Below are 27,915 nucleotides of genomic sequence, written 5' to 3'. Positions count from 1 at the left end.
CGTCCCGAGTTTGGTCCGATACCAGAAACACTATGCTAACACAGGAGGAGGGAAACCCTTGAAATCCTATGTATAATTTCCACTATTTGGGAAAGAAAGGCTGAAACAGTATATTCCTCCCAAGGCCTGGACCATGGGAGGGGGACTCAGGGGGTTCAGGGCACCCTAAAGGAAACAGGAAATAGGAGATGTGTAAGGATTTCGCAGAAGCCCGTGGGCCATATGAAGGGCTTCGAAACACCACTGCACCCACCGACCCACGGCGGTACAAGGAGTGGCTGGACAGAAGTTTGGCTGGAGAACTGCAGGAATCTGAGCAGGAGAGGGAGATGCCAGGAAGGCCTCTTTATGGTCTGCAGCCCAAAGCCACACCACGCCGGTCAGTCGGCACTCTCATTTACTGGGTGCGTGAGCCAAGCATGCCTTTTTTGGGGTATCCTTTTCCCCACTTAAGCCTTTTAATAGTACTTATTGAGACATACCTATCATTTTACCATGTAATACTGATATTGAAACAATTAAGAAGCAGCACGGACTAAAACAAATAGTACAAAGTTTGTACCAAACATCCTGGGTTCGAGTTCTAATTGTCTGACTTTAACTGATCTGAACTTTAATCTCTTCGAACTTTAGTTTCCTGAACCATGACTATGTCCGAGGGCGATTGTAGTTGAGAGAGGATAAGACTTGTGAAAATAAACTGCAAACAAAGTGTCAGATGAATGGCACCTATTTTAGCTACTATGATCCTGGAGTTTCAGTCCTTAGGACACAAAATCTTAGTTCTAAGATATACGCAAGGTGCTCACTGAAAACCTAACCATAAACACATTTTATAAAAGAAACATAAGAACAAGACTGCTTTAAAAAAAAGATTTTACTTATTTATTTTTAGGAAGAGGGGAAAGGAGGGAGAAAGAGAGGGAGAGAAACATCAATGCAGGAGGGATGTCGCCTCTCACACGCCCCCAACTGGGGATCTGGTCTGAAACCCAGGCACGTGCCCTGACCGGGGCTCAAACCGGTGACCTTTTGGTGGACAGGCCAGCACTCAATCCACTGAGTCACACCAGCCAGAGCAAGATAGCTCCCTTTAACGACATTTATGATGTGTTAGCATCCAGAAATTATTCAACTAAAATAAACTAAGACAAAAAATAAACTCTAGAAAAATGTAAACTCTTCTCTGTAGAAGAGTAAAATAAAACTTTAAAAAATTCCCAAGATCCAATGAGTGAAAATTGTTTTATGTTATAATGAAAGATAATAGTGCCTTTTAGTAATGAGAAATAAGAAACAATTATATAAATGGGTAAACAAGTTCTATGGGACCTGTCTTGTGTTTCAGTCCAACAGTTTTAAGAGATAAATATCACAGGAAGACAAAAATGGGGGAAAAGGGGCGTTCTGTCGAATGGGAAATGAAGCGAACCTCCGTTCATAAGTTGCCCTCCTTCGCGTCAACAGCAGGGTGGGTTTTTACGGCAGGTACACATTCAGGCAGGGAACGAGGCCGAAGTGTATTCCTGTCTCTCCCGGGGAGCATGGGTTTCCCACTTTCAAAACAGTATCTCAGCAGGCCTTGCACGCCTCTGTGTGTTGCCTCTCATTGAAGGGAAAGGGAGGTTCAGACAGGTCAGGTTAAGAAACATCACTGACTCAGTGATGATCCTGACACAGAAATTCAGAGATAAACACCGAGTGCAAATGGTCAGCTGACTTCTCCGACACACGACGCACGGACTTCTCTATGCACTCTCATCTACAGGGAGGGGAGGGAGCAGCGGCTAACGGTGTTTCTACTGACAAAGCACACGGAAGAAGTCACACTGGAAAATATTTTCGAGAAATATTTTATCTAGAATGCACTCCAAAAACATAGAGGACACACCCACAATCGTCTTACCATGTGTGTGTTGGTGGTCATTATCTGAGAGTGGGAAGGAAAGCGAGTTGCAAAAAGAAAAAAAGCAAGATACAAATAAAACAAACCCTAGAAATTATGCAAACAACCAGAGAGCTGATGTCTATTAGAAACTATCAATCTACTCAATGCAAGGAGAACAGATACTTAAGTAGACATGGAAAAATGCTAAAACATGTTAAATACAAAATTAATTCCCACATTAGGTAAGCCATGCCTGAACGATCTAACTAAACCACTAGACACATAGCTGACGGTGAAATATAAGTTACAAAGGTAAAGTCTGCACACCCTCAGGACGGGTATTTCCCACAGTCTGCAGAGCTCCGCAGACCAGGGCATTTGCTGAGGTACCATGCCCTTTATAGCGATTTGGTAGCTGGGTACCCAAGCATCAGGAGACCCCACGGGCTGTGCTGAGTGACTGCACTGATCACACGCAATTCGAGGGTTATTCCCAAGCAGCCAAGTCAACACGACCCAGTTCCGTACTAACCTGTCCATTGCTGGTCACTGTTGTATTTTCAAACATGAAGTAAGCACCAAAGAAAAATACTAGAGCATCGAATACTCCTAAGAATGTCCAGTAAATGAACACTCGCCAGCGGAGTAGAGCATTCTTGGCGATATCTCTGTGTAAGTGAAACGGGGAAACACAGTGAGTGCATTTCAGAGACACCAGCCTCACTCCATGGCCTGGCCACCCCCAGCGTGCTCTGTAGTGACCAGTCCGGTAGGGGGCTCTCACTGGAGAGATTCCCTCAGTGATGACACATGACAAAAACCCACCAAGCTGTAGGGTCACAACCAGGGTCCCGACGAGGACACCATCCACCCATCTTACTCGGTATCCCAGTTTTACAGCATCTACCTGTATTTTTTTCTTACAACTCCATGTGAATCTAAACTTTTCTGATGTAGGTTTAATTTAAAAAGCCACAAAAAACCCACACTGAATCTGCCAGAGATCCTGGAGTGCAGTGCTGAAATAGCAAACATCTTTTCCTTTTTATTAAAGGATAGTTTTTAGCAGAAAAGAGCACACCAAGATATGATCCCTTAACTCTTCTCCCCCCTTGCTTAATAGTACACATGTGGTTTTTAAAGACTAATTTAGGCCACAGATCCACTGGGGTCACAAGGGGATAGAAACTCTTCTCCCTGGTCCTTTCCTAATTATTAAAAAACATGGCAAGATACTAACTAGTTTAATATGCACATTTCAAGTGCAACGTAAATCTATATGAATTTGAAGTATGATCAGTTGGTAAAAGCAAGTGCATCAGCCGACACTGAACGTTTCTGGTTTTTAAATAGTTCAAGGGGGCCTTTATTTGAAGGCGCCGCTCTACGGCTGCCTCGGTGTTCCCTGAGTGCTACAGCAAGTGTGTCTCTGAGGCTCAGCACCTGTAGAGAGAAGGGTCCCTCTTGAGCGTGTCTATGCTCACGTGCTGCTCCATCAGGCTGTACAGGAGAATCGGGAGGGAAGTGAAACTGATGTTGTACAGTGTCAGGTAGGCCGTGTCGTACAGAGTCTGCAGGAAGGGAAAAATCAACTGAAAACAATACTCATGTGCCTTGATAAACTTTTTTGGTGTTGTGTTAAATATGTATTTTTTTAATATATATTTATAAATTTGCAAAGACCTAGTAACACAAGCATTCTGACAGATATACAAAGCCTTCTTTCTACAGATTTAGAAGGACCAGGACCATTTTCAAAGCTTCATGATATCAGTCGGTCAGAATTAAAATCATGGCCAAGAGAAGGCTCGACTACCACCCCTGCGTTAGGCCACTGCGAACTTGCAACAAAAAGAACTGCACAAAAGTTTGTCATTTTTGATGGCCATCTTCAAGCTTTGATCCTCCCCAGCCCCAGACCCTCCAGATGAAAGCAGCTGGCCCACAGTTCATCTGAGCAGAATAAAAAACAAGTGAGTGACAGCCAGAGGGTGCCCGAGGGTCCCTTCTCCCGCCAGATGGTTTGCACTCCTCCACTCTGCACTTGAAGGTGCCAGAAGCTGATGGTGAGGCAGCAGGAGAAGATCTCAGATTTAGATTCGGTCCTTTCGGGCTCTCCTGGGCCTGGGGTAGGCAGGTTCTGGGCACAGCACTCACTGGTGTGCATGGGAGAGCCTGCAGTCAGCAGACGCGGGCCCCCACGCCACGCCGCTCCTTTGCCCTACCTGCTGGCGGCACTGCTGAGGGCAGTGAGACTGAGGGCAGGTGGCCCCCCCATCATCATGACCTGCCTGCCTCCACAGTCCACTCTCCCCCCACTGCAGCCACCCACAGGCGGGAGGGAGATGAGGCTCCGGGGAGCTTCTGACTTGAGATATTAGGACTCACCTGTTGTGAAAACCCACAGAAGAACTGGTATAAAAACTGAGGGAAAATGAAGCAGACATTCTGAAAGAGAAATCGCATGCCTGTTAGTTCCAAGGCACACTGTAAGAGGCGTCTAATCTCCACGAGGTTGTCCATGCGCCACCATTTATCTCAGGAAAGGGACCCAAAAGTGTCCTAAATTCTCAAAAGAGCAGGCGATGAGCTTTACATTTTTCTTTTTAATAGCATTTACAATGCATATGTGACCACGTTCTGGTCACTCTGAGAATATGTAATGTACAGGAAATTGGTTACAGAGAAATGAGGAAGCAATGTTTTCAGTATAAACAGAAAAGAATCACACTGCATAATGAATAAAAATTATGTCAAGGAATTTTAAAAGAATGCCCCTTCCTCATTCCTGTCATAATGGGTATCTTCTTATCGGTTCCACATCAAACTGGGTGAATGTGACAGAAGTGCCAGGACCAACCCCTTGCGTGCTGACCGACACTTCTTGTAGTGCTGGGGCATCTGTCAGATGTGTCATTCTGTCGTGGACCCTGTATTTCACTGAAACAGTGACAGGAGCAAGGGAATCCTTCCTACCTTATAAAAGAAGTATTGCACAAGCTCAGATATCCTAATGTAATAAAAATGCCCATGAACGAGTAGCATCTTCTTTAAATGCTTAAATTTCGGTATTGCATAGTCACTGTTCCTTGCAGCCTGACGCCCTTCCCTTCCGATGACGCCTGCAAGAAGGAGACAGATGTGCTGAACACAGCCTCTTGACACCACGCACGTGAAATGGGGAATAAGCAAAACAAGGGTGGAGCCACCCACTGATGCGACATTTCCTAGTTATGAACGTGAAGACCACAGGCGCTGCTCTAAATGTGCCATCTGCAGCTTGCGGTCTCGCCCTTTGGCTGAATCCCCTTCGCTATCTAGCTGAAGTGATCAATCTTAGCCACCAAGGTGTGCAGGCAGGTGAAAAAGCAGAGGCTTACCTATGCCCACGTGGGCCTCCAGAATCATGCTGACGTCATTTGCGCCATCACCAATTGCTAATGTAATAGGGTGCTCTTTTGAAAATTTGATTAGTTTAACAATCTGGAAAAGAAATAAATACAGAATTGATCTCCTGTGTTTTATTTTTGCTCAGGTTACTCCTTAACTAGGCATAAATAAGAAATATATAAAGTCAGGCAAGAAAAATGAAAGGATTATTTGCTTAGAGTGAAGGTACTGCATTCAATCTACTTTATCGATATATGGTGAAATCTATTTCATTTCAAAGGCAAAACAAAATAAAGCAGAAGTAGCCAAGGCACGACTACAATGAGGTAAGTTGGGAAGGGCTGGTGGGCAGACTCTGAACCTGGAGATGTAAAATATGGAAGCAGTTTTCAGTAACTGCTACACTCACATGGTTAAACACACCAGGGAAATCTGAACATTGCGTTCTATCAGAAAATACTGCTATTCCAAACTGTTTGATGGCAAGCATCTACTTTTTAAAGTAAGCTATTCTTAATGCTATTTAATTTTCAAATTTGTCATGTGTATAAAATCAAATCTGACAGTCTATTAAAATTAATAAACTTCAAATGTTTTAGCCAGTTTCTTTATAAAATATATATTTTTCCACTTACATGTCTATATGATGGTTTGAGATACACGACTAAAAAGATGAGAGGAAAAAATGCGAGGATTGCCTTCTTGTGTCAAGATGAGAGACTGAGACACAAATTAATTGGCACAAAAGTTTGCTGAACTAAGAACTTAAAAAAAAGTAACCATGCAGTACATATAAAGGTTACACAGAATCAAAGACATAAGTCGGAGGGCAGGGAATAAAACCATTTTTATCTCAGATACGACATTATGAATTTTTGAGTCTTAGCTTGTCCTCACGTAGAATTCCCCAGGAAGCTCCTCCGGTGCATATTTTGAGTGATCCCGCCACCTAGCAGATCACTGCAGCAGACCTGGGAAAATGCTAAAAACAAGCTCTTCGCATGTGGTTTTCAGTATTTACCTTAATCACTGGGATACTTGGAGAAGTTATGGTTTTCTCTCATGAACAGTTCACTAGAAATTGATCTAGTCTATCTGCAATGTGGTTTAACAAAATTGGAACTGTTTTAGGTTTACTGATATCAGAAAGAAACCCACATTCATGTATATATATACTATAGTGCTTTAAAAACACTTTTAAAAACACCATCAGGTGTGTGTTTCCACAAGAATATGTTGCAGTGGGTAGAACATGAGTTTGGAGTCTGACAAACCAGAAACAAAACTCTTTCCAAATCCATCCTTTTAGAAAAATTCACCCTTAACATCAGTCACCTAACAGGGTCATCCTGACGGTTAAATGGGTTCACGAGTGTGTCTGTTCTGGCTCAAAGGCGCTGGTGCCGAGCCTGTCGCCTGCAGTTTACATCTCCATCACTGACGCCTTTGGGACATGGTTCACTTCATAAGAGACACCAGACACAGGTCCCCTGGCCTTTGCACGGGCAGGGTCATTCACTTGATTCAGTTGGCTCTTACTAATCACGACAAGTAGAATAAGGTATGTGTTTTAAATTTCTATCCTATTTGCTTCTATGTAAAAAAGGTGGTAATTTGCTAGATTTCAAACCAAACAAACAAAAACCACAGGCTGTAAGAACTGATGAACCGTTTTTGGTATTCAAACACCCAGCGACCAGGAGCAGCTCCGAGGGACGGGTGCACGGACCTGGGCCTTCTGCAGCGGGGCCATCCGGCAGCACAGCACGGCGCTGCAGTTCCGGCAGATCTCGAGGAACAGTTCTCTGTAGTTGCTGGAGCTCCCGTCTTCTCGGGGCTTCATTATTAACGAGAGCGCCGCTCCGTCAATAATTAAGCCATAATCATGCATATCTGTTGAAAGTCTGTTAGACACACAAATCAGAGAGTTACTCAGAACTAAATTTACAGATTTTAGGAGACTATGTAATGTCCTCTAGTACCTACAGGTGCTGCAAATCCAGGGTCAGGGATTAAGAACCCAGCACAGTAAGTCCTCATTGGGTGGTGTCAGTAGGTTCTGAGACTTTAAGCAAAGTGATGTGTCAGGAAACCAGTTTTACTGTAGTAACCGTAGGCTAACCGATACACATGAAAGGTAAGTTTCTATGGCATCTCATCATAACAAAAACAACACTGAACGAAACAATGTTATTTGAGGACCTGCTGCACAGTAATCCCCCGCTTTACCCTCGGGAGGGAAAACGTTCCAAGAACCCCACCGTGGACGTCTGAAAAGGAAGGTAGTACTGAAAACCCGATATATACTATGTTTTTTTCCTATACAAACATACCTATGATAAGGTTTAATTATATAAATTTGTCACAGTAAGAGGTCAACAATAAATAATAACGAAATAGAACAATTATAACAATGTACTGTAGAAGAGGTTATGCAAATGTGGTCTCTCTGCTCTGGACATGCTGCACGAAGGGACGAGTCGCATTCTGGGCGGGATGGCGCGAGATTCCACCACATTGCTCAGAATGGTGCACAGTGAAAACCTATGAATTACTTGTGGAATTTTCCATTTAATATTTTCTGACCATGGCTGACCACAGGTAACTGAAACTGTGGAACGCAAAACCACGGGTTGGGGGGGGGGCGACTGTATTTCTTGTTTTATCCATACAGTTTTTAGACTATTGAATATAATGCCTTTGACTAAATTTTAAAATTGTGTTTTAATTAAACATTCACATTTCACTTAGGCACAGCAAACACAGAGTTCTAATTGTGGCTTCATGGGCCATCCCAGTATTTTTCAACGACAGAAGGAGAACATTTATCTTGCAGTCTACAGAGGTCAGTCTTTATTCCCAAACTTCCTGCCACATTGGCCGACCTCAGTCTTCATCTTTACAACTACCGTCTCCTCGGTGTTCTGGTGAATGACCTGAGTTGGGAAGAACATGGTCATAACGTTTGTCTTTGCTGGGTTTCAAAATTATAAGGATCGTCTCTAATCCCCAAAAGGAATTCTGCAGGTCAGGTGAAGGGAAGTATCCTTGTACTATTTATGAACCATTTAAAACTTGCATACGATTAGAGAGACACTTTTGTTTTGCCTATAATAACGACAATCTAAAGGGACAACTCTCCGCGGCGAGGGGGTTGGGGGGGCCCAGGGCTTTTGCTCTCTTTCTGTTCCCCTCTCTCTCAAAATTAAATAGGAATTTTTAAAACAAAAAAACAGTGTCTCTTCTTAGACCGTGCATCTAACACCAGCAAGGACAACACCAGCAACATCTAACACCAGCGAGAATAAAATAGATCAGAATAAATTCTGAGTATTGTTGGAGAAAGCCAACTCTGGCCCATGCACTGTTTTGTCTTAGACAAACAACCACGAATGCAAAATATGGCCCACTAAATGTCTTAGAAACAGATGAGAATTATCCCATTCATGATATTTTGTAGCTGAATCAATCAGGTCTTTTGCATCCTTTAACCAGCAGTTTGAAAGTAAACAAACACAAATACTGTCTTGTGTAAAAGGACATGTTACAGCTGCAAAAAAGAAATAGTTCGGGTCATGTTTCAGGTGGTCCCTCTCACCACGCTGAGGGGTGACGGGGGGCGGGGGGCAGACCCACGCTCCCAGCAAGGGTGCTGAGGCACTATCCTTGCGCCTGGAGGTCATTTCAGTCCTTCTGAAAACACCTCTTGTGGTGGGGAAGGGGGGCTGCCACCTACCCTGAGAGGTTGTCCCTGGTTAAGCTGCCGCTGTAGCGTAGGACAGTTTTACTCAGCTCAAACAGGACATCGTGTAAACTCTGCTCCTCAATTTTCTTCGTGGTTAGCTCAAGCAGCTGTGTGTTTCTCCTGAAAAGCTTGCAGGCGTAGCAGGTGGCGGCCGCCGTCTCCATCTTGTCTCCGGTGAGAACCCAGACCTTGATGCCCGCCTTCTGCAGAGCTTCTATGGTGTCAGCCGCCTTCTCCTGCAGCCTGACGAGGCAAAAACGAGACACGGCACACCCAGGGCTGGCAAAGGCAAATCTAAATGAGGGCTTCAGAAACCTGTGGTCCGTGAACATACTCAGTCCCTCCGACTCAGAATGCATCATAGTGCTGGCTCATGATCTTAAAGTACCTAAATCTGTTTTTAAAATGTATTAATATTTTACAAAAAACCTACTTCCTAATAACAAACAGGTAAACAGAAGACAGGTTAAGAAGCAAGTGGCTATCTAGCGCAGCTGCCATATGCCAGAATAGACGGCAGTTTTCTGTCCAGCTGGGACTCACTACCTGGAGAGGATTTTAGGCAGAAGGACCACGTTTCCAAGAGCAACAACAACACAAGTCTAAATCTGGGGAAAATGAGATCTGGAAAAGGGTGATATTCATGATCTTTTCTCTTGGCACAAACTGTTCGAATTTTGCACTTATCAATTTGGAGCCCAGGATCCTCCAAATCACGGCAAACGCGGACAGCACTCGTAGTGATCCTGGGACTGGCTGACAGGCTTCGCAAGCCTAGGGTGGCAGCTGCTGTGTGACGGGCTTTTCATGGGACATTTCACTTTTACAACCAACTGAAGGGTTGAGGACTTCATTATCACCCCATGTCACGTTTGGAAGACCCAAAGCTTGCAGAGGTTACAAAACATATCTGAGGATAAACAGCTCTCTTAATGCTGGTCCAACTATCTCGCTGTCTGTGGAAGCCTGGCTTCAAAACCACGCTGGCCTCTTTTCATCGGGAGGGGGAGTCATTTTTTTCTTAGATTTTAGAGTCTTAGGTTTTGATAGGTCATGTGCAGTAATGTACTGTGTCTCTGCCAAGCACTGAGCAAAAGAAATGGCTTCAGATTCTAAACAAAATGATTTGGTTAGATTCTGGAACCAGCCTCCTAGGCGCAAGTTTGGAGACCGCACAATCACAGCATTCTAGATACAGAAAGAACTTCTGATTCCATCATTGTTTTGGACAAAGGAAACTCAGGCTGAGAGAGGTCTTCAAAGATGCTGGCCAGAAATGTTAAAGATGTAAACAAATATCATCACTTCAAAGTCACTGGTCCCCATAAGCTGTCCCCTACCCCGGTATCTCCTCTCAATATTTAGAGCTCCCATCTCCCCACTGAGTTAATCTGCTCCCACAACCTTCTTGAGGGGCCCCTGTGCATCAGCTCTGCCCACCTCCTTCCTTCCATTCATAAGAGCCTTTCGCTTTCCCATCATTTCCTCCGAGGACCAGGTCCAACCCTTCCCCAGGCAAAGGCCACCCTACGGCATGTCTCTCTCCGTCCTAACACACAGCCCTGTCCTATGGCTACGGCTCCCGTGCTAAACCTGTGCTGTACTCATTATGCTTCTCATGTTCATACCTGTGTCTGTACCTGTTACAGTCTGGACTGAATGAGGAAAGGAACAACAACGAAAGCCCCCCACAAACTCAAAACTTCCTACGGTGTCCGATCTTACGCTGTTGAGATCGAGAATGCAGTAAATGCTTGTTGAAGACACCAGAAAAGTGTAGATTTCAAGCTAAGGATTTAAATTTTGGATCAATATATAGATCATAAAGACTTTCAAATTTTATGAGAAATAAAGGCTCAGTAAATTTCCTGAAGCTTCTGTTTCATTCTATTAAATTGGGATTTTTCTCTTTTCCTATCTTTCAAAATAAATTGTCATCCTTTCCTTTCACTCTGCTCTTGACAACACAGTAGACCGATGACCATTTCTTGGTACATTAAGCCTTAAATAACTTTTAATTCTCCTTATAGGCTTTGACGGATTAGAGGCTCTTTCTTTGGAGGCATTCCAAAGTCTGTAATCAGTCATTTTATCAGTTATTAATATGATTTTGTTATTATTGGCAATATTCCACTTGATTATTTTAAATTTCTTCAATGAGCAGTGACCAATACCCTGAGTATGTGAAGACCTAAACTGTTACACCTGTATTTGCAAAGAACTAGGAATGAATTCGGAACAGGGTTAGTTATTGATTCCGTTCTAAAGAATAATTGACAACCCTGCACCTTGATGGCACACAGTGTAACGCAAAAGTGCTGACTGTTTCTGGTTCCTTCTGGGAAAGTGCAAATGCAGGCATCTGATTCAGGGGAAGTAGAACATCACCCGCCGTGGGCTCCCCATGACAGTGACAGCACCCCAGGGCACGCAGGCAGACAGCCCGCCTCTCCCTGTTGCGCAGGCACGTCCGGTCCCGTGTGACGCAGCCGACACACTTCCTCCCCAAGCGCCCCGAGCAGCCCGAGCTTTTGCCTGGCATTGTGCTTGGCTTCTGGGGACAAGGCAGAGCGTTCACTTTACCGATCCTCGACGGCGGTAGCACCAAGCAGGACGAGATCTTTCTCTATCTGCTCATAGGCTTCTGCTAACTTCTTTTCTCGATCTTGAAGTGCCACCTTGGCAGCCTGCAGCAATTTACAAATGCCTTCATATTCTTCGGGGATGAGCTTTTTGTAGGCAACACACAAAGTCCGAAGCCCCTCCTATGGGATACAATGCATTTCACATGAATTCAAGGGTCCCTGTGCTAAAATAGTATTTTTTAATAGCTTCCTCAATATTTCCTTTCTTGAATTAGAATGACTAACCAAAGAATTATAAACCAACCAACCCTAAAAGGGGTTGATATTTTACAATGGAGTTATTCATATCCACATTAAATAGAAGAATCATGATAGATTGTATAAAAATTCAAACTGGTAAACATGGGAATAAATAATAAAACCAGGGCTACCGAAAGATAGACCTTTGTTCTTTTATTTTGACAAATGAAGAGAGTTAAACTTTTCTGAGGATAGTAATTTGAAATTTTATGGCGAATATAAAATATTTCTAAAGTCACGTGTTTTGTGTGGGAGTTTGTAACACAATTTGATTTTATTTAGCACTCACTGAATGAAATGGCTGTTGTTTATTAAACCTACCAGGTCCGGAGGAGACTGAAACAAGAATCTAAGAATGACAGATTCTCTGCTGTGACCATAATTCTGGATGTCACCACACAGAGAGAATGTACCGTCCCAGCCAGGGAGGCACAGGTGAGCTGGACACCTGGAACCTGAAGGCATCGTGCCCGGGGCACTTTGATTCTGTCAGTGTGTTTGTCTGGGGCTTTAACCACAGGCTATGCCTGTGTCTTCCTCACTGTCTAGCACAATGGCTATGGGGAGACAGTCTTCTGTCCCCTCGAAGTGGTGCTGCCAGATTCTCAGGACTGAGAGAAGGCTCATGGCATGAGCTGAAGGAAATGGGCACCTCTCCCTTGTGAATTGCAGGCAGACAGAATGGCTACAGCAAATCTCAATGCCAGAAAGCAAAGTCATTAAAAAGAACTGAAAGAAGAGTTTAAAGCCAGTTATAAGGGAAAAGGACTACATGATTAAGAGATATGTCATGGACTGGAAGTCCTGTTCCCACTTCTACAGAAGCTCCTAGGTTAGGAGATGTACCACCATAATCACATAGAAACACCAAGTTTTAGCGTCTGGATTTTTCTGGGGCCCAAGCAGCCGGTGTTTGATAGAACACACTGAATTCCAGTGCTGGTGCCACGAGCTTCCTTTCATCCAGATACAAGTCTCCTCTGAAGGAGTGGGAGGGATGCCCAGGAGAACTGGGGGGCAGAGAACACCCCCTCCCCGGTCCCAGGCAGAGATCCCAGGGTTCAACAGGGAACATCCTCTGTCCGGAGGCCATCCTTTGCACTTGTGTGGTGATCAGTGTGGCCAGTGTCACAGAGCCATCTGGCCCCAGGGGGAAAAGGCCTCGGGGTCACTGCAGGTGTGGATATGAAGTGACTTGCAGATGGGGCTGCCCCGTCCGGGGACACCTCACACACCCTGTGTTAAAGCCCACGGCCTGTGCGTGGACTACATTCTGTGAGTGCACACATAAGGGCTAAGAAGAAGCCCTTCCTCTTCCACTCCAACAGGTTGCTCACCTCTGTGGGTAGGAGAGATTGGGACATTGTTATTTTTATGATCCCACACACAAAAGGTTCAATAATCTTAAACCGGCAGTTTATTTATTAATTCGAGCTGCTTTGTCTGACCAGTAGGTAATACTAGGTGCTTTAATCAGAACTTAAGGCCAAAGGATTTGCACATGACAGCAACATTTAACAAAGTTTAAAACTGCAGTAGCTGCCGCAGGCACGCATGGAGTCATGCTAAAATGGGTGCATCTTGGGCAACAGAGATTTACAATGCTGCAATATCTAGAGTAAAGATGGGGAAACCTGTCTGTGAAGAGCCACACATCACCTGCTTAGGGTCTGGTGTGGAGGGGGAACTGGAGCTGTGGGTGGGGCTGGGGGGGGAGGGGAGAGTGCTGACAAACTGAGCAGCGTTGCTGGAGTTACAGAGCAGACTGAGCCACGTGCTTTAGAGCGAGTGAGGGAAGAAAGCCCAGCAGGTGAAGATACACAGAGCATAGGTGCCAGCTGACGTTCGAAAGGAGTCACTAGGAATCATTCAGGGTAAAGAGCTACTCTCTCCAATACATCATCACAAATACGCTTATTATTTGGACCCCCCCAAATCGTCAACCAATCAACCCAGCCCTCACCTCAAAAGTAAAAAACAAAAACCACGCCACAGTCTCCCGAGTGAGCGTGCTGGGAGCAGCGCCCAGGAAAGGAACACGGCACCGGGGAGCTGCGCATGCTGTGCACACACGCCCCATCTGACTTGCGAGCGGCCCTCTGAGGGACCAGCACAGGGCGCCCGCTCTGGGTCAGGAGCTCCCCCCCCCCAACTCGGGTGAAGCAGTGTGACGCCGGCCCGCAGGGCCCGCCAGCTCACCACTGCGTTGCGTTCCACTCTGGACCGGATCTGGTCCACTTTGCCTTCTATCACTCGGGGAAATATTGAAGAATCTGCTCCTTTGCAAAACAGATAAATTTCTCCTACAAAATGAGAAAATAAAGGTGTTTAATCACAACTTGGGGAAGACGAAATTATTTTTCACATTATGCTACAGGAAACAGGGATACCTGTGCCAAGACCACTATGGAGGAGACTTCAGTCGATCAGTGAACCTGCACACTCAGGAAAGCAGATCGCCCCAAAGTCACATTATGTCCCTACCACCCTAGGATCGCACAGGAAGGCCACAAACCAGGAAAAGACCTAGCGCCTGGGTGTCCTTCTTCCTGTCACTCCTGCCTCCTCTCTGGTTGGGGTATGAGTGAGGAATACAGTGACCTTGGGCCCGGTGAGTGGGGTAAGATAACTAAGAATGTGGTTGACCAAAAGTGCCCACAGCAAACCAGAAGCTAAGCATCAAATCCCATTAAAATGCAATGCGTTTTGACATAGAAGACACCACCTGAGTCATCTTTTGCATTAACATGAGTTACAAAAAATATATTTCACCATTTCTGCCCCACCCTTCGAGTAATGTCCCAATGACCTCCCACGCATTTGTACTCTAGACGGATGCATGCTTCTCCTCCCTCAAGATAAAAAGATTTCCTCTTGCAGATAAGCAGGAGGAACCTCTCTGGTATGTGACAAAAAGGAGGTCAACAAGACAGAAGGCACTGAACCCACAGGCCCCGGCACATGGGGGCTCCTCCCTGTCCAGTGAGGAATCTTCTAGCCTGTAGAGCCGTGTGGCACTTTGCCAGGTGGGCTTCGTCTGTATTCAGCTTTTGGAAAGCACCACCGTGGTGGCCCAGCACAGCGAATGACGGGCCCTGAGCAGGGGCACTGCCATGGTGATCTGCGTTGTATTCTCAGTTTATCTTCGCACATTAAGCTCAAGCGCTGAGCCCCCTGGCCTGGGGTTGGTCCCTAGAAACCCTGGGTGCAGACGACCCTCAGAAGCATGTCCGGGACACCACACCCACAGGCACCAGGAGAAGCAGACAACTGTCCCACTGCAGCCAGTTCCCCTGGCGGGGGTGTCAGGAGGGGCCGAGGGGGGACACTCCTGGGCCGGTGGCTAGTGAGACCGTAGCAGCTGGTGCACATGGGGGTCCCACACAAGGGCCCATGAACTCAGCTGTAGCATACAGACCCCACCTTGGCTTACTTCCTTAATCCCAGAAAGAACTAACTCCTGTGATGCACATACAAACACGGCAAAAACATTAAAAACACAGCACAATTTACGTTCACACAAGTCCTGAAAATACACCAAGGGTAGTGTCGACCTTTGGGCACAAGGGATGGTGTCTGGTGAGGTCTCTGCTGGCAGCACAGGAACTGAGGTGTGGCTGAGCACAGGCTGGGCCGGCCCCGGGAGCACGGCCGGCCGCCCTGAGCAGGAATCTACGAGAGCAGGAAGTCCGATCCCCAGAAGACACCTACGCACCCACACGGGTCGGTGACCTGGGACTCTTAGTCACGTACCAACCAGCCTGATGTCAGCATCCATTCCCGCCTACCAGATCATTTCTATCTAATGCTCTGGGGTCACCAGGTACAGTTTAGAACAACAACTGTAGCCCAGACAACACAGTGACACAACCTTAAACAACAATCCATTTTTCTCCCTAGGAAAATCATGGATGACTGGCGGTAAAGGCTTTAATTCCCCACTGTCACAACTTGTCAATTCCTCTACTCCCACTTTAGACATGGGACCTGTTCAGCCTTACGGTCTGGGTGAGGACAGCCTTGGACATAAAACTATACACAACATAAAACAAAACTTAATCTGCAAAGGACAAGAGCAGGTAGTTATTTGGCACCAGCTTTAGATCCTACTTTTTCCAGTTTTGTACACAAGCCAGGAGTTACTAACCCAGTGCACATACAGGTGATGGTAAGAAAGCAGCACACACAAGGGACGTGATCTCTTAACCTTTTGAGATCTCCTAATCTCAAAGCTGTGGCACTGAGATTCAGCTTGATGACTGCAGCACACTTCTCAGTAAACACCCCTCAGAGATAAGTTCAAGTTGTCAACTGGCTGCTGTGACTTATGGCCTCCAGTCTCCCCAGTGGAGTCAACCCTCCATTAGGCTCTGAAACCAGTACAATTAGCGTCATCTCCAGGGATGTGTTCCTGCTTAGAGAAAAACCTGTTGATTGAATCGAATATTCAGACTTCTCTTAAAATTAGTTGGTGCAGTGGCCAGTTTAGATGGCCTCAAAGATGCCTTCAGAAATATGTAGTATCTCATGGAAGGGATATTCTAGTGACATGAATGCCTGGGGCATAAATTCTTAATGTGACCCAGCTCCTTTTTGAGCTCTTGTGATGCCTTTTTTGATAAATGGAGGCTGTTTTACAAAGATTCCCTGGTATGTCCCCAGGTACCAGGGCTGTGGCTGCGCAGTTCAGGAGAAGGTGTGGGGGGGGGGGCAGAAGATGGCTTGTGGGTAACTTATGCATTGCTCCTGGAGATTGTGATCATTACTGCCAGCGCAGGAACTTTGCTGAAGCATGATTTGGCTCCGAGACTTCACATTTGTAAGGGGGAAAAGAAATCACAAGATGAAAAGTTTTCCACAAGGCACTGACTTTCTTCTGGATAATTCTGAATGGCTTACATTCGTTCACGCATAGTGGAGTGATTTTCTGCCCTTGGGGGAGCATTAGCGCATCTATCTGAACTTGTTCCAAACACCACAGGGTATATGCTCCCCACGTCCTGCTGACCCAGTGGAAAACCTGTTTCCATGTGCACGGACAATGTTATATTGTATGTTACTTCGTGTCCCATGACACTCAGGGCAGGTCGCACTGGTGGAGCCACTCTTGCCCATGTTTGACAACTGGTTCAGAGGTGAGGGAAGTGTGTGGGTACGAGAACCAGCTCTGCGACAGCCGGCACCGCTCTCAGTGCAGAGCCCTCACCAGGCTCGTCATCCAGCACGTGGAACTCAACTCCTTGAAAAACGATTCTCGGAGTGCTGCAGAAAGATAGGCCTTTGGCAGTCTCCACAGACTTGGATGAGAAAACAAGGGGTTGCTGGTTCTATCAGAAGAAAGTCGGAATGGCTCTGTTTAGAAAAGGATACTTTGCTTACTCCCCACTGAAAAGACAGTCTCTCGCTGTATGAGATACAGGCTGACATAAAATTCGCCAACATGCCCTCAGGATCTCTGTTTTAGGCTCAGCCTGTTTAGTTCCAGGTAGTGGCTGCATTTGGTTGCTCACCGGGCAACTTTCCAAAGAGATAAACACAGCCTGGTATTGCCAAGTTTTAAGAAACCAAAAAGAATAAGATCCCCCTGGCTGGTGTGGCTCAGTGAATTGAGCACTGGACTGAGACCAAAGGACCGTGAGTTCGATTCCCAGTCAAGGCACATGCCTGAGTTGTGAGCCAGGTCCTCAGTATGGGGTGCATGAGATACAACCACACATTGATGTTTCTCTCCCTCTTTCTCCTTCTCCTCTCTCTAAAATAAATAAATAAATGAAATCTTAAAAAAAAAAAAGACTCCACATCTCTCAATATAAATGCCATTTTGAAATTGCATTAGTAAATTGAATTTAGCAGTAGTTACCGAGCAGGCAGAAGCACTGCAGTGGGTATATTGCTGAGAAAAGTGGAGGCTCTGTGTTTAGGATGCTTGCAGTCTAGCCAGGTCAGAAGACAAACAGCTCATCTGATTGTGGCAAACAGGACGGGCTTATCCGGTGGCTATTGAGCTGTGCTTGGAAAGGTGCACATGAGCAAGAGAGCTTCTAAGTGAAAAAGTCCCTGCCAGGTAGAGGGCCTGCAGGTGGGAAAGCCCACACCAGGTAGAGGGCCTGCAGGTGGGAAAGCCCACACCAGGTAGAGGGCCTGCAGGTGGGAAAGCCCACACCAGGTAGAGGGCCTGCAGGTGGGAAAGCCCACACCAGGTAGAGGGCCTGCAGGTGGGAAAGCCCACACCAGGTAGAGGGCCTGCAGGTGGGAAAGCCCACACCAGGTAGAGGGCCCCAAGTTGGAAAAGTTCACACCGGGCACATTCTGAGGAGGCCTGGGAACAAAAGCTAAGAAGACAGTTCAGCAACTTAATGAAAAAATGGGAGACGTGGCTGCCTCACACAGAACAGGAGCCCACCAGGCCCTGGCCAGGACAGTGAGCACTGAGGGGTCTTAAAAAGACTGACATGGGAGTAGGATGATAGAGGGGCAGACAGTGCAGGCGGAGACCTTTGCAAACAGGTGCTCTGCACGAGGACTGCAAGGGCATGAGCAGGGCTTCAGTTGAGGGAAAACCAAAGGTGAGTGAACCTGCCAGCCTAAGGTGGCAGGGAGAGTAACAGGAACGTGAGGAGCCGAGAAGTGTCGTCACCTACAGTGAGTGTGAGCAGCTGTGTGACCCACCATGGGGGTGAGGAGTTGTGTGACCTATAGTTGGTTCATCTATGTTTTTTAAATGTAGAGAATAAATGGTTAACTCTTTAAAGCTCCTAAAGAATGTGTCAAAGTAAAACACAACCACAACGTATAATTTAAGACATTAAGGTAAAATAAATTCTACCTGTAGCAGATCTCACAATTACACTCATTCTCCTTCGTACTGAGTCAAAACTCAAAATTTCCAGCAATTCAAACCTGGAGAAAAGATTAAAAGTGGTTTTTAATATCCATTTTGCTTTGTGTGCCGTGACATCTGGGCATTAATTAGCCTTTCCAGAGGAGTGTCAGGGGCAGTCCTCTCCCCACCCAGCCCAGGCCTTTAAGAGCATCCCCTCCATCCTGCCGCACCCCCACCCCTCCCTGGAGGGCAGCCGTGCCAAGCAGCTCTTTCAAGGAGGCACCTGGAGGTAGAGCAGTTCCCTCCACAGACACAGTGCAAGTGTCTGGGTTAATATGACTGGTGATGCTGCCCCTGCTGCTGGCACCGGTGTTCTGCAGGGGACAGAGGAAGGCTCTCATCTCCCCACCGCCCGGACCCTGGCCTGGAGAGCTGCCTCCCAGCCCCAGCACGTTGCTCGTGGAGTCTGTACATTGAACAAACTATGTATCTTACCTGCCGATTCGCTTTCCTAAATTCTGTTGAACACAAACCCACAGGTGGTATAACAGAGCTTTTGATCACTGATAATAAACCAGTGTCCTTTAAATTAATAAAAATCATTTAAAAAGCAGATTACTGATATTCAGTCAGCTTCTGCAGTCTTATTATCAGAAGGTGCATGATTTCTGCCTGGCATTTCAAATACTGAAAAGTGGCTCAGCCATCCCTGACACTACCTCTGCAAGCTCCTTAGGGTTTGGAGCAGGGATGTCAAACTCGTCTTCACCGGGGGCCACCTCAGCCTTGAGGCTGCCTTCAGAGGGCCGAACGCAATTTCAGGACTGTGTAAACGTAACTATTTCTTAACAGTTAAGCGAGAGCTCGGTGCTGCCTCTGGGCAGAAACAAGGTGCCAGGCTGGATAAAACAAGGCGGAGGGCCGGATTTGGCCTGATTTGGCCCTTGGGCCTTGTGTTTGCCATCATGCTGCTGACAGCAGATGTCACTCTGCCCCTGCTCCCAGGGGTGGCCTCACAACTCCTAGGAAGCCCCTCACTGCAGGGAGGAACCCCGGCTACTCGGATCTAGGCCCCGGCAGCCAGTTCTGGAGAGTCAAGGGGTTCGTCGCTTCCGACAACCTGGGAGTTTATTTTCTAGATGGAATATTTAAAATCCAGTGTTTCTGAAGCCATCACCAGGAAGTCTCATGTTTTTCCCCACCTGTCTTTGCCTATATCCATTCCTGCTTATTTATGTTTATCTACATAGGACAGACAGACTACCTGATCTTCTGAATCAAAATTCAAGACAGAACATCTTTCTCTAGCACCAGTAATTTTAGAGAGACGGTTCCTAAAAGTTGAAAGCGTGTGGGTGCTAAAGACTTGGAGAGGGAAACCACACAGCGCCGATCCCCCTGGTTGGTCCAGGGCTGCACTGCCTCTGACAGTTTCCTACAGGACACTGTGCTCCACGGCCGCCCGGACTGGCGCTCTGTGAGCACAGGGTTCCCGGGCCACTCCTTGGGGAGGCGCTTACTCCCCCCAACCAGGGAGCGTCAGAGCCTGGCTGGGGGAGTGCTAGGACACGCTGGGAGCTTTGAGAATCCTTGCAGTAAAACCTGATTTTAGGTGACTTAACCGGAAACCTTTTCAGTGATGTGGCACCACCCAACCAGCTTCTCCTCTAACTGTCCAACTCAGATTCTCCAGGTGTTTCTGTGACATTTTGGGGGCTGCTACTGAGAAGAGGGGGGAATGAGTTATGGGAGGAGTACGGAGAATTTGGATTTTCCCCCAGTGGATAGACTTCGTCAGAGCAATTCTTTATTACCATCATAATTTAATGTATAATATGCTTACCTTTCAATGTCATTGTCCCTGTTTAATATCTCCATGTAATTATCCTTTAGCCTTAGGTATGTAAAACCAAGTCTGCAAAAGAGAAGACAAAACCAGTGGTAAATATGAAATTTTGATATTTCTCTTTCATAGAATATTTGTCTTACAGTTTGGTAAAGCTCTCTTTAAAAAAAAGTATTTCTGGTCAAAGGTAGTAAACTGAATTATAAACTTAGGAAATTATAATACTGAATTTATTTGCCATCTCAAAAAATTCCCCAAGAACGTAAATAAGTTTTGGTTTCCTCTCCCAAGCGCTTCATCAATGAGGTGCATTCTTATTGGCAGGTGCTGGCAGGTTTCAGGAAGACCGTAGGTCTGTGGATCGGCTCCTGCCTGTACTGACCCATTTTTATGCACTAATTAGTGGGATGGTTTAGTAGAGGTTACATGTCAGAATTAGAAGGACCCTGAGAGACTGTCAATCTCCACACTGTCATTTTGCTGATGAGAACACACACTCAAGGCAGGTAGCCAGTCAGCAAACATCTGTGGAGCCCCTAGTCTGTGACAACCTCCTACTAGCAGTCACGTCACGCCGTGTGCTGGTTGGGCACCTGCTGGGAGTGCAAGGAGGAGGAGGGCATGGCTTCTGGCCTCCGGGAGCTTATAGATACGGGAGGTGGACATATCCCATTCTAATAGAGCATGGAGCCACAATGGTATAAAGGCGCTACGGGACCCTGGGGACCCAACCCAGGCAGGAGCTGGTGGGGCGGCTGCAGGTGAGTCTACAATGACAGGCAGAACAGCAAGTCCTAACTTCTTATATCTATGACTGAATGTGGTTTAATTTCCGAAGGCTCATCTTCCAATGAGAGAGAATTCTAGCTTTGAGAAACCTCCCACATGTGTGTGTGTATCTCTACATTCAATGAGGTCTGAAGTGGCATGACTTGCACACCTAATGTCACGACTTAAACTGCATGGAAAACACACATTAGTTCAGTCCACAACAAAAACGCTGTTCTAACTGGATGAGAGGTACTCAAGGCCTGCTCGTCAATGGCAGCAAACAGGGCAGATCAGTACCATTAGTGTTAAATTCAAACAGTATGCTGTGATAACTGGAAAAACATTTCCCTTGACTTGAAATTATGCCACATATCTGGAATATTTTAAGTATTTTTCCAAGTGTTTGCTTAATTGCCACATGTCATGAGGCAGCAAGGACTCCCAATAAAAAGATGTCGAAGGCAGGTGAGTATTAAGTCTACGCAAAGAAGCACAGACTTAACGTGACTGACACAAAGAAAGGGAAGCCAAGGGCAGCAAAGCCCCAGCACTCCAGCCTCATCCCTTTCCACGCTGCAGGACTTTGGGAAAGTTGTGTGACATCTCCGGGCATCGATTCTTTAGCACAGATGAGGAAGACTTTTCATAAGGGTGTCCAAGGCTGTGTGCATCTTTAAAAGCCTATCATTATTTAGAATGGCCTCTAACCGTCTTATCGAAGAAGTGAGGAGGAAAAACGCCGATGGCAGGCTGTACTCAGCAGGGACTGCTCTACCGACGTGGAGGTCGGGGCAACACTGGGCACGAAGGCAGGACCCGCTTGGCTCACCCCCGGCAAGCACCCCAGGCCCAGGGGCCTGACCCGGACGCCCCCAGCAGGAGTCCAGCAGCACACTGCTGGGGGCTGAGAAGGACTCCAGGACCAGATCGCACACCCCGCACATCTGGGACCCGACTCGAGTGCAGCCAGACATACCTCTGGATACCCTCGACTAAGGCCACCTCATCGGGCGAGGACGATATGTACACACAGGATTTCCCCGAGTCTGGTGACTTCCTGGGCCCGTCCACGTCGTCGTCATCTTTCACTTGGATGGTGTGGCACAAACAGAGGGCCCGGAAAAACAGCTCTTCTCGTTCCTATAAAAATGCAGTACAAAAACCCCACACGTCTATGGATATCAGCGTAGAGGAGTCAGGAAATAAACAGAAGACAACAAAGCAGGACAAGCAACTTTTAGGGTTAGGGTTAGGGTTAGTGTGCCTTTGGTGGTCAGGAGATAGAGTATAACTGTGCTTTCATTCGTTCTTGAGCACTTCGATGGTAGTTACAGTCAAGACCACTGGGCTATGAGGACTGAAAGGAAATGAATGTTTAGTGAGATGAGGTGACAGGGTCAGGGTCACAAGAGGAGAACACGGCAGGATGGAGCCTTAGACCAGCTGAGGCAGTACGGCAGGGCTTCTGGATCCTGGATTCCCTTGGAGTCCAGAAAGCTTCCTCGGGGGTCCTGGATGCCACACGGCCGAGGGAGGCCAAGAAAGGCTGGACTCGCATCACGCATGCCAGGTGGGGGAGTTCCAGCAGGTGGCAAGAGGGGCAGTGCCTGTGGAATGGCGCACAAAGGCCAATACCACCTGCCCCTCTCCTCTCAGACTGGGATGAAATGGCGGTTTCTGTATTGGAATCACCGGAGACGAATGTTGTGGGCGTGTGGTTTGCTTGGACACAAAAGGCTATCACAACACAGCTCACTAAGGCAGGCATCCTGGTGCCCCAGGGGACTCCACGCAGGGCTCTGCAGTCACCAGGCATTCTGGATTGGCCTCCTGGCTGACCACTGATGAGGGTCACGGCTTCCTCCTAGAAACGCTGAGATCTGAAGCCACAGCAGATGGTGTACGTGTGCACCCCACATGTGCATGCATGTCTGTGTGTGTGAGTGTAAATGCAGTGTGTGCCTGTAACTGTGTGGACACATGAGGGTACATGTGAGAGGTACAGCCGTGTGCATGTGTGGACATGCATGCACACATGAGACACATCTGTGCACACACTGGTATATATACACACACATGTGGGCTCACACGCGTGCTTGAGTGTGTGTACATGTATATGAGCACAAGCACATGTGGTGTACAGGTCACTTTGCCCACAGTCCCCCATTTGCCCTGTTGGTCCACACTTCTAAAGCTGTCCCTAGAAATGTGACTGGCCAGATTCACTGGTGGCATCTCACTGTTCTCACTCAAGTCGCTGGAAAGTTCATGTCTTTCCTGGGTCCCAGAACAAGAGGTGACACCAGGCACTGGGATAGTGTGACAGTGACGACCTCTAAAGGGAAAACACCTGCCAGGAGAGGGGCCGCCTACCCTCCCACTGACGCCTGGGGAAGAGTCGATCATGTCGATGCCGGAAGCGCTGGGGAGGACCTGCCCGTTGCAGATGGCGTGCGGCACGTAGACATGGCCCTCGATGCAGCACTCCTTGAACTCCATGTTGTTCTCCGTGAGGGTGCCGGTCTTGTCCGTGAAGATGTACTCCACCTGCGGACACAGGGCTGGCTGGGCGGGGCTGCTCTGGCCGGGAGGCTCCCCGGAACAAAGGCAGTTGTCCCTTTCTCTGGATGTGCAGCTCAGAGAACACATTCCCTCGGTCACTTTACGGTGGGTGGGAGCAGTGGGTGGAGCCAGCCTTCCAGGGGCTGTAGACTTAAATCTTATCCAACAAAAACTCAAGGATGGAACTACAATAAACTCATTAGATAAGGTCTGGGAGGTCGAAATCACCCTACCATTTAAGGTTTAGAAGATACAATTCAAACAAATAAAAGAGCAGAACAAATTTCAGATAGAAAAACCATGAAAAGTGTGACAACTACAACTGGCTTTGGATCCTGAATCTAGATAAACTCAGGCGTGTATTCCTCGCGGGTAACTGAAAGAAGGCGAGGAGTCCTGGCAGCTGGCAGCGCGGCGAGTGCGTCACCCTGTCAGACGCCTGCTGGTCCGCGGGCGCAGGGGAGGCGTCCAGGGTGCCGAGTACAGGCTCAGTCCCTCCGACACGCGGACACAGAGGCAGAGTTTAAAATAATAAAGTACAGGGTGTGGGAGGCATAAAAGACGTATAATAAAACCAGCTACGTGTTTTACAGTGTGCCTTTTCAGTTCGGTCTCTCAGGAAAATGTTCTTTTCTGCTGTCGGTCCCACAGCAGAAAATGCCTTTTCCATGCATGCTTGGCTCTAATATGTAACTGATAAGCACAAAATAGTGCCCTATGAGTTACCTAAATAAATCTGCCATTAAATGCTTGCCTAAAACTCTGCTGAGCCTCTCCCCACGATCTGGAAGGTTAGCCGCCTGAGCACTGTCCACGTGCAAGCTTGCTTCCTGGCAGAGGTGGTCACGTTGTTTGAAGTGAATGACACCTGACTTCGTTCAAAGTGAGGAGCCACAATAATAATGAGTATTTCACAATGTCTGCTCCTCTAAAACAAGCCTTTGCACAAATCTCTGGAGCACCGGTGTTATAAAGTCATTCTCAGGCTTTGAGTTGCAATAATTTGCTGCTCTGCACAGAGCTCTACATTTTTCTTGTTACAGAAAAAAATCTTTCCTCCATGAATTTCTCAGGAGTGCACAAAATATGCCATTTATTATTGTAAAGGATATGAAATCCATAGAGGTAAGGATATTCTAGTAACGAGCAGCCAGTGTGATTTGCACCTTGCTGACTGAGACAATACGCCACGCCAGGGCTGTGGGATGTCCTGGAGGAACGCATTCAAAGTCAAATTCATGAACAAGCAAAATATGTATCTATCAGAGTCTCAGCATCTATTACAGACTGCTGTTCTGGGGCCACAAGGGAGTGGATTTCAGCTACTCGTCTAAAATAGCTCTGTTTGAAAAAATACTACTCAACACTTATTTCTTCCTGTTAAAAAAATAATAATAAATTACCATTTACCAAATGCCCTTTCTTGCAACTTAAATGAAGGGAAAGGTTAGACTGGGGGCGGTGGGAAGGCTCCCAGTAAAGGCCAGAGAACCAAAGTTGGGGGGACAGGCCTCTCCTTAGCTCTTTTTCCAGGGAGAGGCTGAGTTTGGGGTCGGGTAGACTGGAGTGAGTGTGGGCTCTGCCCTGCATCCAGGTGATCCTGGACAGCAATGATTCTCAAGCATGGCAGTTCTTATTAGACACTGTGATGGGTGCCTCACCTCTTACCTCATTCAATCCCTACTACAGTCTGGCAAGGCAGGTACCTGTTATTATGCCCATTTTACAGATTGAGAAGCTCAAGGTGCACCGAGCCCTGGTCCCTTGCCCCCTGCCATGAAGTTGTCAATGTGCAGCAGGACTTCAGTGTAGGAATTTTGAACCCTGCAATACAGCAGGCAATTGAGACTCCCTGGGGTCTCACTTTGCTCGTCTTTAAAATTGAGAGTAGTTGGCTCGCTGTCCGAAGTGAAGGAAATCAGGGATCAAAGCTGAGGGCAATGCCTGTACAGGCACTCAATGAACGCCAGCTCACTTTTACCCCTTCACATCAATGCGCAGCATTACTCTAAATGAGCACCATTTAGGCCATGGATGAGCTGGTGTCCACCAGGTAATGTAATTAATTCTGCATAACTTGTAAATATAAAACCTACCGATTGTCATATAATTAAAGTTAAAAAAAAAAAGCTTGTTGTTGTCTTTCGCCAGTGAAAGGCTGTATCTCTCTGCACAAATTAAAATGGGAAAGTTGTCATCTGACCAGCTGGTGATGTGCCTACATGACAGAAATCACTTAGAATCTAGCTGCCTGGGAACAGACAACGGAGGGGCTCGATCTGCAGAAGATTATGAAAGACAATTTGGGAGACGCTGACCTGTCCCAACTCTTCATTTAAATCTGAGGTGTTGACCAGAGGCCCTTCCCCCATCTCTTCATCAAACATTTCTTCATCCCAAGTGATGAAATAGGAGCCAAGGAACTTCTGCATCTCCACTGTGACGTACATGGACACGGGGATGATGTAGTTGAACAGAACCATGAAGGCCAGGAAGTCCGTGAACGCCCTGAGAAACTGAGAGCACACCGTGTGATCACCCACATCTGCGTAGCAGCAGCACCACCATTAAAACTTAGGAACAATTCATACAAGTGCAGTTTTTAGAGACGAGTCTTTCAAATCCAAAGATAAGGTTTGCTTGCCTGTCACTACAATTTTAGCACTGCAGTGGCCTCAGGGCCTGTGCTGGGCTGGGGATTAAATCACCTGTTAGTCCCACTGTCAGGAGACAGGTCTCCCAACAGAGAGCCGGTGGGAAACTTTACATTTTGAACACTCCCAGTTTCCTTGGAGACTCTGACAAATGCCCAACTGGCTACAGTGTAATGACCCATAGATGCCAAAAGTATCAGTCTGGTACAAATGAGTTTTCTGTATAGTTTTGTCCTTATTTCTAAGCCATTTAAATTTACAGGAGGCCCAACTGAACACAGGGAAGAAGTAGGGACCCTAGTCTGGATTTACACAAACCCCATGCTGGACTCAGCCAACGCAGGTCTGCTTTTGTACCCGACCTGCTCTGGACTCAGTGGGCCAGGATCTGGATTTGCACAAACCCCACTCTGGACTCAGTGGACTCTGGTGTAGATTCATACAAAGCCCCACTCTGAACTTAGTGGGTCCTGGTCTGGATTTGAATTAGACCTGATCTGGACTCAGTGGGCCCTAGGTCGACAGTTATACGTAGTTCAGGTCTGCACTGAGCTGACACTGGTCTGGATTTGCACACAGCCCCACTTTGTACTGAGCTGACATTGGTCTGGATTTGCACACAGCCCCACTTTGTACCGAGCTGACACTGGTCTGGATTTGCACACAGCCCCACTCTGTACCGAGCTGACACTGGTCTGGATTTGCACACAGCCCCACTCTGTACCGAGCTGACACTGGTCTGGATTTGCACACAGCCCCACTCTGAACTGAGCTGACACTGGTCTGGATTTGCACACAGCCCCACTCTGAACCGAGCTGACACTGGTCTGGATTTGCACACAGCCCCACTCTGTACTGAGCTGACACATAGCTCAGGTCTGGACTAAGTAAGACCAACCAGAAAACTATACTGTTCTCAGGAGAAGAGATTCAATTAAATCATTTTAATACACTGACTTTGGGAAAAATACTTTTGATAAACATGGGCAGCTGAACTGAAATCTCCTAAGGAAAAATGAAACCAATTTTTACCCTAACTTCCACATAATCGAGATTCTCCTTTTTTCCGTGTACGTACCCTAAGTAAGCACCATTTACCTCACAACCATTAATGAGCATTCACTGCGCATCCTCTAAATATGGGATGCTGCACCGGGTTCTGGAAACACCAAAAGTATCTGAAGTGTGTCCATGTGAATTTACTATGGAAATCAGTACCTTTCCAGACCTGTATATTCAAATACCCAAAGAAGGCAAGAGCAACCAGTGTCTACAGCTAGAGAGGCAACTGATACTTTCCATATCAATGAATGAATCTATCACAAAGATTTAATTCGTCACAACTTCATCA

The 27,915-nt window shown here is 46.8% G+C and overlaps 1 protein-coding gene across 6 annotated transcripts in view; it reads right to left on the bottom strand.

Annotated features, from left to right (window-relative positions):
* Positions 1-27,915, bottom strand: part of ATP11A (ATPase phospholipid transporting 11A) — a 140,869-nt gene that overhangs the window by 17,612 nt on the left and 95,342 nt on the right. For 5 of the 6 annotated variants that reach the window (XM_037140936.2, XM_037140945.2, XM_037140956.2 and 2 more), the window contains exons 12-25: positions 26,229-26,426; positions 23,722-23,895; positions 22,325-22,488; positions 20,575-20,646; positions 18,735-18,808; positions 14,108-14,211; positions 11,607-11,788; positions 9,015-9,266; positions 7,008-7,182; positions 5,269-5,371; positions 4,865-5,010; positions 4,277-4,336; positions 3,332-3,459; positions 2,421-2,556 (exon numbers count right to left, since the gene is read on the bottom strand). In XM_037140936.2, coding sequence (XP_036996831.2) covers positions 2,421-2,556; positions 3,332-3,459; positions 4,277-4,336; positions 4,865-5,010; positions 5,269-5,371; positions 7,008-7,182; positions 9,015-9,266; positions 11,607-11,788; positions 14,108-14,211; positions 18,735-18,808; positions 20,575-20,646; positions 22,325-22,488; positions 23,722-23,895; positions 26,229-26,426 — 1,968 coding nt within the window. Of the gene's footprint in view, positions 1-1,791; positions 1,931-2,420; positions 2,557-3,331; positions 3,460-4,276; positions 4,337-4,864; positions 5,011-5,268; positions 5,372-7,007; positions 7,183-9,014; positions 9,267-11,606; positions 11,789-14,107; positions 14,212-18,734; positions 18,809-20,574; positions 20,647-22,324; positions 22,489-23,721; positions 23,896-26,228; positions 26,427-27,915 lie in introns of those variants that run through there. The other variant, XM_037140969.2, reaches the window with a different exon arrangement.

This window comes from Artibeus jamaicensis, unplaced genomic scaffold, assembly GCF_021234435.1.
Source record: "Artibeus jamaicensis isolate MK-2021 breed Jamaican fruit bat unplaced genomic scaffold, CSHL_Jam_final scaffold_833, whole genome shotgun sequence".
Classification (NCBI taxonomy): Eukaryota; Metazoa; Chordata; class Mammalia; order Chiroptera; family Phyllostomidae; genus Artibeus; species Artibeus jamaicensis.
Note: the sequence above shows the minus strand (reverse complement) of the source record. Positions and strands in the feature narration are given on the sequence as shown.